This window comes from Malurus melanocephalus, unplaced genomic scaffold (genome assembly GCF_030028575.1).
Source record: "Malurus melanocephalus ecotype Western Australia unplaced genomic scaffold, MMel_1.1 scaffold_230, whole genome shotgun sequence".
Lineage (NCBI taxonomy): Eukaryota > Metazoa > Chordata > Aves > Passeriformes > Maluridae > Malurus > Malurus melanocephalus.
In genome coordinates this window covers 1,153,291-1,161,567 of record NW_026623462.1, presented here as the reverse complement: position 1 = coordinate 1,161,567, position 8,277 = coordinate 1,153,291, and the positions used below count along the sequence as shown (strand labels likewise).

At 59.5% G+C, this 8,277-nt stretch overlaps 1 protein-coding gene across 1 annotated transcript in view; it reads right to left on the bottom strand.

Moving 5' to 3' along the window:
• The window catches only part of PRRX2 (paired related homeobox 2), a 22,700-nt gene extending 16,014 nt beyond the window's left edge, over positions 1-6,686 (bottom strand). Inside the window, exon 1 of the mRNA XM_057374629.1 lies at positions 6,408-6,686. Coding sequence (XP_057230612.1) covers positions 6,408-6,651 — 244 coding nt within the window. The 5' untranslated portion in view covers positions 6,652-6,686. The remainder of the gene's footprint in view (positions 1-6,407) is intronic.
• Positions 6,687-8,277: the final 1,591 nt, after the last annotated feature.

Sequence of the window (8,277 nt, the reverse complement as noted above, 5' to 3'; positions counted from 1 at the left end):
GCAGAGGGATGCTGAGCGCGGACAGGGCATTTCGTCACGCCGTGGGAAGGCTGGAAAGCATCGCCCGCGGTCATGTGTCCCCCGGGCAAAGGGAAAAACATCGGGAATGCCTCAAGGGCGAGGGGAGGAATTTCTGTGTTAATTCTCGGAAATTTAGGGTTGTGCGGTGAAAAACAACACGTTTTTTTTGCAGTGCTGGGGCAGTCCTGGCTAACAGGCATCAGAAAACTGCCTTGAAACCCCAAATCAGGCCCTGGTCCCCAAAAGCTTTGCTGTTCCCACCCTCCCTGACCCTTCTGGACATCCCCAGCACCAGGCAGCGGGTGGCTACCTCTGCCCAATGCACTTCCACGCTCTTCTCTGTTGCCTTTTCCAGCCAGGAAAAATCTGATCTGCATTAATCCTGGTCTAAACCTTCGCCCAGTCCCAGCCCAACCACAGCCCAGTGCCCCAGGGTTTTAAGGGATGCTCTGAGGCTGCTCCATGGCTCCGGGATCCCATCCTGGGAGGGTAACTCTGTCCAGCTGCTGCTCACACTGCAGRGAGGGAATGAGGTGCCAGTGTGGGGACACCAATCCCAAAGCACTCAAAGATCCCATTCTGCTTCAAACTTGGTCCCTGCAGCTCAATGATTTTACAGCTTTGGGGGGATAATTCCCCCCTGGCTGGAGGAATCAGCCTCGGGAGAAGGGGAGATCAGCCCCACTCCCTGGGAGAGAGGAGGGTTTCTAACGAGGCAGCCTCAAAGCCCCAAATCATTTCATCAGCCTCCCAGCTACAGACACACGCCCAGGCTCTCTTAAAATGCTGATTCGTTGAAATTCACCCATCTTGGCTGCACGGAGTCGAAATTTCATATTTTTCCTGTGAATCAGCCCCATTCTCTGAAATAACAGCCCAAAAAAAAGAGGGGAAATAGTCTCGCACTGAGCTGTTCCTGGTCGAGCAAGACATAACAGCCCAGGGGGGGACAGGAAAGGTGTCCCTGCACCCCAGAACCCTCCTGGGCTGGGCATGGCTGTGTCAGGGGGTGTCTGAGCTGCTGCTGGGGACTAAAACACTTCAGTGGGTGCTGCCAGGGCTGCTGGGGAAGTGGGGCAAAGCCTGGTGTCCCCACAGCATGCAGGAGCTCCCCGCTGTCCCCTCTGGACACTGTCACGCTGTGATTTTCCCTGCTGGAGAGTGGTTTCAGAAGGAGCATCCCCCACAGCAACGCCTGCCAAAATCCAGCTCACTGGGGGTGCTGAGCAGAGAAAAATCCCAGCAATGACAAGAAAAGTGATTTTCCTGCCCTCCTGGCCCAGCCAAAGCTGCTCCAGKCTTTGGGCTCCTCCAGCAAGGGGGGACCCACCTCCCCAGGCCCTGGGTTTGGGTTTTTTGCTCTTTACCCTCTGGGTTCAGCTGTCCCAGCGCAGAAGTGAGCACGTGTGGGACCCCGCAGAGCGCTGCAGGAACGTGCTGGTATGTGTTTGCCCTGGGGAGGCTCAGCGTGGGCAGGGCAACTTCCTGGGGCCCCTGCTCCAGCCCAGAGCCCTCCGAGCTGGGCTGGGGGGAGCCTGGAGTCCAGGTGGGGCTGGGCAGCTCCTCTGGGGGCAAATTTACCCCAAATTTAAGCCCTGGGGTCACCAGTCAGTAAAAGCCTGACAGTAGCTCGGGGCACAGGGAGGAGAGGGGTGGTGACCCGGTGTCACCATGCGGGCAGCAGGAGGGTGAGCGGGTGTCACCGTGGGAGGGTGGAATGGTGACCCGGTGTCACCCTTCAAGGCTGGAGGGCACAGGGGAGCACAGAGAGGAGGTTCTAGGGTGAACCGTGTGCCAGAAGCTCCATGGGACCCGGGGTCCCTCCCAGCTGTGACCCCCATCCATCCATCCATCCATCCATCCATCCATCCATCCATCCATCCATCCATCCATCCATCCATCCATCCATCCATCCATGCGTCCATCCATCCATCCATCCATCCATCCATGCGTCCATCCATCCGTCCATCCATCCTTGCCTGTCACCAGCCTCACACTGAGCACAAACAAACGTGGAGGGCTGGGGGTGGGCCAGGGTGGGGAGCTGCCACATGGATTAATTGGTGCTCACTGACTAATTGCTGATGGATGTGGCACGGGGAACCTGACAGGCACTGGACAAGTGCCACCCCTCCCCTGGGGACCGTCCCTGCACGGAGCTCTCCAGGGGACAGGGAAGGTGATGTGGTCACTGTGAGCAGCGATGGCTCTGTCCCGGTGCCACCCAGCCTGGCTGTGCTGGCCTTACAAGGACAGGGACATTTTGCCTCCCCCTCTGCTTTGGATGCTACCAGCGTCCCCAGCGCTGCCACACAGGGACTGTCCCCACCAAGGGCCCTGCAGATGTGCCAGCCTGGGAGGGCAGCCAGGCAGGGGTTTGGGGGACAGCAGGGGACAACAGTGCTATAAACACTGTCCCCAAGCCCTGCTGCCCCTCCAGAGCATCCCAACCTCATCCCATGGCCATGGCAAGCAGGATGTGGTGCCACCCTGAGCAGCAGGGACCCCTCCTTTAGGGGACAAAAGCACAAGAGCCTCTCCTTGCAGAGCTGGGACGATCCTCAAAGCCTCTTCCCCTCCGCCGGGGCTGACTCGGGGTCTCTACACCACTGTTCATCCCTGAACGTGCATCCAGAGAGCCTCCAGCAGAAATACTGGAGGATTCCCAGCAGCTCTGGGGCTGTGGGAAGCAGGTGGAGGGAGAGTCTGGCAGGTCTGGGTGTGGCTGTCCCCCTGCCCATGGCCCAATCTCACTGASCCAGGCACAGGGGATCACCCACGAGTTAATGACACCGGGTTTAATTGGGGCTGAGCCATCAAGGTGCTCAGGGAAGGCAGATCCCCCCATCCCAACCATGGGGTTACAGAGCTGCCTCCTGCCAGCACAGCCACAGAGATAAAGGTGTCCCCAAGCTGTGACCATGCCTGACAGGCACAGGTGGCATTTGGGAAGGCAGAGAAGCACTGTTTGACCCCAAATCAAGTCCCTTTTCCATTCTGATCCCAGGTCCCCATTGCTCCCTTTTCAGCTACCCTGGTTTACATAATTAAAGCAAATTTGCTCTAACAACATCTTAATCCCCTCTGYCCCTTTGAGTGCTGCTTCTTCTCTCCTCTCCTTCATCACTGCTCTGCTCAGCATCCTCACAGCCTCAGAACGGGTCAGAGGGTGCCAGGGGATGAGGAAGGGGCTCCAGGCACTGTTCTGAAAATGGGATGTCCACAGCCACCACATCTCCCCATCCCACTGGTTTTGTCATCCCACTTTTGTGACAAAWGTGACTCTTTCTGAGTTTTCAGCCCCAAAGCGGCTGCGGGAGCCAGTGCACGACTCCCTCTCCCATCCCCAGGCGGCACCAAAAGTAAGTTCATTGTTTGAAAAGCCATCAGTCAAGGCTTGCTGGCTAAAATTACCCTCCTGCTTTATCATCTTGAGAACATTAAGGGCTGTTGTTAACAGATGTTTCGCGTTACACATTATTTGTTAGTCTAATGAAAGGAGGTGAACAAGCTTTCAAGACCTCAGAAGTTGCGCCGAAGGTTTTCCTTGGGAGGCTGTTGCACCACTGCAGGGGAGGATGAAGATGAGGATGAGGATGGAGATGAGCTCTTGCCACCCTGTTGACTTTCCTTTGCTCTTTACCTGGCTTGTGGGATTTCTGATTTTGGGGTGTCATGAGAGTAATGTGTTGCACAGATATTTGTATTCACCATCCCAGGAGGATGCACTGAGCATTCTCAGGGCCACTCTCGTGGCAAAAGCAGGGACTGAACAGTCCCTTGGCTGGAGAGGGAGCTGGGGATGGCTTTGRTCCTYGGTGCCAGSGGGAAGGGWTGTGCCAGCCCTGTGCCAGCCCTGCGAGGAGCYGTGGAGGGGCTGCCCCTGGAGGAGAGAGGTGCGGAGGGCCCCCGACACGGCCACCTCCAGCCACCCTCTCAGCAGGCAGGGCTGTGGGGTCAGGGGGTGGGTGAGGTCAGGAGGGGGCTGACCATGAATAAAACCCTGCCCTGGGTTTTTCTGGCTGTGCCAAATTCCAGAACAGAAACCTCTCGCTGCTGCTGCTGCTGCCCTGGGGAAGGGGAGGGGGTTTTGTTGGGGTTGCTGGGCACAGCCTGGGGCTGCCCAAAGTTCTCCTGTGCCAATGGGGCTCTCCTGCCCAGCACAGGGGTACCAGCAGCTCCACTGCAGCTTCAGGGCTGCTCTTCCTCCAACCCACGGGCACAATGACCCCGATGGGTCCTGGCTGGAGCACAGAGCCACATCCTGCACAGGGGACATTGAGGCACCGGGTCCACTTGTGCTCGTAACAAACCCACTGCCACCAGCTGCRGGGCTCCAAACCTGCACGGGGCAGAAAAACCCCACGATGGTGAAGAGGAAGATGAGRGAAAACGCTGAGAGGCTGTTTTACKTCAGGGTGCCCATAAAAGATAACGTTACCAGTAAAAGTTCCTCTGCTGTCATCGCACCAATGCCGAAAGCATTGCAAATGTGGAGCAAAAGGCTGATGCTCACAAAGGCAGGACATTTGCTTGGTATTTCGAGCCTCCCCATCCCAGTTTAAGAAACTGAATCCCAGTTGAGGTACGGGCAATAGCAGGTAACAGGTCTCAAAGGTCCAGCTTTGCGTGCTCACAGGTTTCCGTCTCTGTTTCCTTGTTCTCTTCTTGCTCTCAGCTCCCGGGTATTTTTCAACATCAGAAATGCTTCCACTCCCGGACAGCCTGTCAGAGCATCCCAGGTGCTGRTGGTGCCTGCATCCCTGCAAGCTCGCTGGAACAGGTGCTAATGGGAAACACCTCACACGGGCCAGCCGTGCTGGGATCTGCACACCAAACCCCAGGGGAATGGAATTTTAGGGTGAAAAACGGGCTTGTGGTGATTGTGCAGCTTTCTCTCTGTTTTTTTTGTATCATGCTCGGTCCACGCTGAGTTCTTGGGGTGCASGAGGAGCCCAGCAGGGCTGTGGTTTCTCTGCTGTTTTGCAAACAGCCCTTCGAGCCCAACTGACTGCTGTGGGCTGGGCTGGGTTTCCAAAAACTGCGCTGACACGGAAAACTGTCCCCCCGTACAGACCCACAGGCAGGAGAAATCCTCCCCACAGCCCCAAAGCCAATGCAAAAAGTACAAACAAAACCCAAGGGAAAGGGAGGAAAGATAGAAAATTACACTGAAAATACCAGATACCATCCCAAAAAGCAGTGTCCAGCCTCAGCCAGCGTTCAGCAGCCCCGGCAGAGGCGGGTTGGGGGCTCAGTGGGGCTGCTCCATGAAGGAAGGAGGCTGTGCTCCATGAAGGAAGAGATGCTTCAGAGCTGCACGCAGTGATGGAGCCACGGGAGGGGACAGAGAGAGCACCCGGTGGGGATTGAAGGGACTGAGCCCCCTCCAGCAGCACAGATTGCCGGGTGGGCTGTGCACCCGAGGTCAGACCCTCGGCAGGGCCCTCAGCCCTTGTAGAAAACAATCCTGGGGTAGCACAGCCCAGCCGGGACACAGTTTGRGGGGATGCCACCCCTCAGGTGGGCACCCGGCCCGGGCTCTGGGGATGGCAGAGCTGCTCCCCCACACCACGCTCTGTCTCCCCTCTGTCACCTCCGTGTCCCGAGGGGACAGCCGGCTCCGGGGGGCTCAGGGGACTACCGGCTGCTCCTGCACCGGGGCTTTGCCCCGAACACCGGGCGAACCCTCCTCATCCCCGCCCCAGGACCGAGCGGGATGCGCGGGACCGGCAGAGCGGCGCGGAGGGATGCGAGCGGGATTGTCCCGTTAAAATCGCGCCTCCCGCCAGCACCGAGAGTCCCGGGTCGGTCCCATTCTCCTGTCCCAGCCCCGGGTCTGTCCCCGGTGATGCCGGCGCTGCCGACCCGAGACGCGCAGCTGCGGACCCCCTGTGTCCCGGTCCCCACGGCCCCGCCGGGCCCGGAAACCGAGACGGGAGCCCCGGGGGAAGGGGCAGTCCCGGGGGAAACGGGGACCCCGCAGGCCGCGCAGCCCCGGGACGGACCGATATCCCGGGACCTCCGGTGCGGGCGGGAAGGCAGCCGGTACGGGGTCCCTGCGCCCCCTGTCCCTATGCAGAGTCCCTGTGCCTCCTGCCCCTATGCGGGGTCCCTGTGCCCCCTATCCCTATGCAGAGTCCCTGTGCCCCTGCCCCGGTGCGGGGTCCCTTTCTCGCGGTCCCCCTGCCCTGTCCGGGGGTCGGCACCCTCGCAGCTCGCCCGGCCGGGGGTCCCTCTCGCTTTCCCCCCAGTTCTGCCCACCCCGCACACTGACCCCCATTGTCCGGGGTGCCTGGCCCGCGGSAGGGGGGACACGGAGGGGACACCCGGTCCCTAAAGCTGCCCCATCCCCGGGGAGCCCATCCCGGGCCGGCGGGACTCACCGTCCTGGGGCGCTGCCTCGCTGCCGCTGCTGCCTCCCGACGGCTCCGGGATGGCCTTGCCGCTACCGGCGGGCGGGGGACCGGCCGCGGGGGTCCCGTTCATCCCGGCCGCCACCTCCTCCAGGTCGAGGAGGTGGCTCACGCTGAAGTTTTTCCGGCTTTGAGCGTTTTCGGGCGGCTCCGGGCCGCGCACGGCGCCGGGGGCGAACGGCTTGTCCATGGCGAAGGCTGGCGCCGAGTCCATGGCTCCCACCCCCAGCCCGCAGCCCACCCCGAGGTGCCGGGAGGCTCCCCGGCCCCCTTCCCCCTCCCCACCCACCCCCCCAAAAAAGAGAAAAAATTATAATAATTTTTTTTTTAAAGGGGTGAAAAAAAAATCACGGCTGCCCTGTGAGTCCGGCTCCCTCCCCAGCCCCTGTTCCGCCTTGTGCTGACGTCTGGGGAAAAAACCACGCTCCCAGCCCAAACTTTCTTCCCCTGCTCTTTGCTCTGGAGCTGTTCAAACAAACGCCCCTGCTCTGAGCCGAGCGGGGCCGCCCCTCGCCCCCCCGGTCCTACGACCTGCCCCCTGCCCGGGACCGAGCCCCGCCGGCAGCCAAGCCACGGAAAAGGGGGGGCACAGAGGGAGGGAGACCCGCTTTCCCCCCCCTCCTTACCCCATCCACATCACACCCCCACAACCCCGTTTTAAGTGCTTCTATCAACAAGTGTAAGTGGCTGCGCTCCGTGGGGAGGGAYGGGGTGGGTTGGGAGAGGGGCTGGAGGGAGAGGTGACCCGCAGGTTAGCGGGGGACACGGCCCCCCTCCACCTCCGACCCGCCACCCCTCCTCCGGTCCCCATCAACCCCGGAGCAAGGTCACCTCTCCTGGGAAAAGCCTGGCTCTCTCGCCTTAATGAGATAATTACGTCCTGCACCACAGTTAAAAACTCATAGGCTGCTTCCCTTGGGGTTAGAAAGAAACCTCCCTAATGAAAACCAGCCACCGGGAAAAAGGAGTTTTTCCTCTTTAAAATTATATATATGTATATATATCGATACATACACACAGATATGCAGGGAGGAGGCTGTGTGAGGGAGGGAAGGAGGGGGGSAGACCCCGGGGCTGGTTGATGCTGTCCGGAGAGGGCTGGGCTCGGGACGATGAGCACAAATCGAAGATGTTAAACAATTATTCCTTCCCCTCGATTCCAGCCGCTCTCCTTCCCCGCCGCTGCGGGCACATACGGACAGGGCTGCGCAGGGTTCCACGCGAAAKCTCCGAGCGAGACCGGCCGGCTCTGAGCTCATAAACATCCCTGCTCCAGCACGGCCGAGGGAGGCAAACCCCTGGCTGAGTTATTTTAACATTTGTCGAAAGCTTTTCTTGCGCTCCCTTCCCCTTCAAGTCGGAGGCGTGCAGATTTTTTAAGCCAGCCAGCGCTGCCAAATCTGATCTTCTGACGGGGAAGCAGCTTCCCAGAGCTCTCCAGCTTGGAAGGGGTGTAGCTGAAGGCAGATTTTGGCTCTCTCCAGCTCTGCAGGGGGCTCCTCCAGTGTGCAAACAAGCCAGCCCAGCTTCCCTTCCCCCTCCCTTTTTTTTTCTTTCTTTTTTTTTTGGGGGGGGGGGGGGTCCATTTATTGGTTCTATTGGTGCAATTTACTGGGTTTAGGGACACTTTGGGTGTCAGCTCTGCTGTCTGGTTCTGTGCCCTCGGCTGTGTAAATCACGGGCCGCTGTTATGGTGCTTTTCTCCTGCTTCCCTGGGGGATGCTCCCATGGATGGGTATTCTCACCTCTGTCCAGCGCCCAGCTGGACCCAGGGCAGAGCTGGGCACTGCGGTGACGGTGACACACTCGCTGTGCATTTCACATCACAGATAAATTGCCA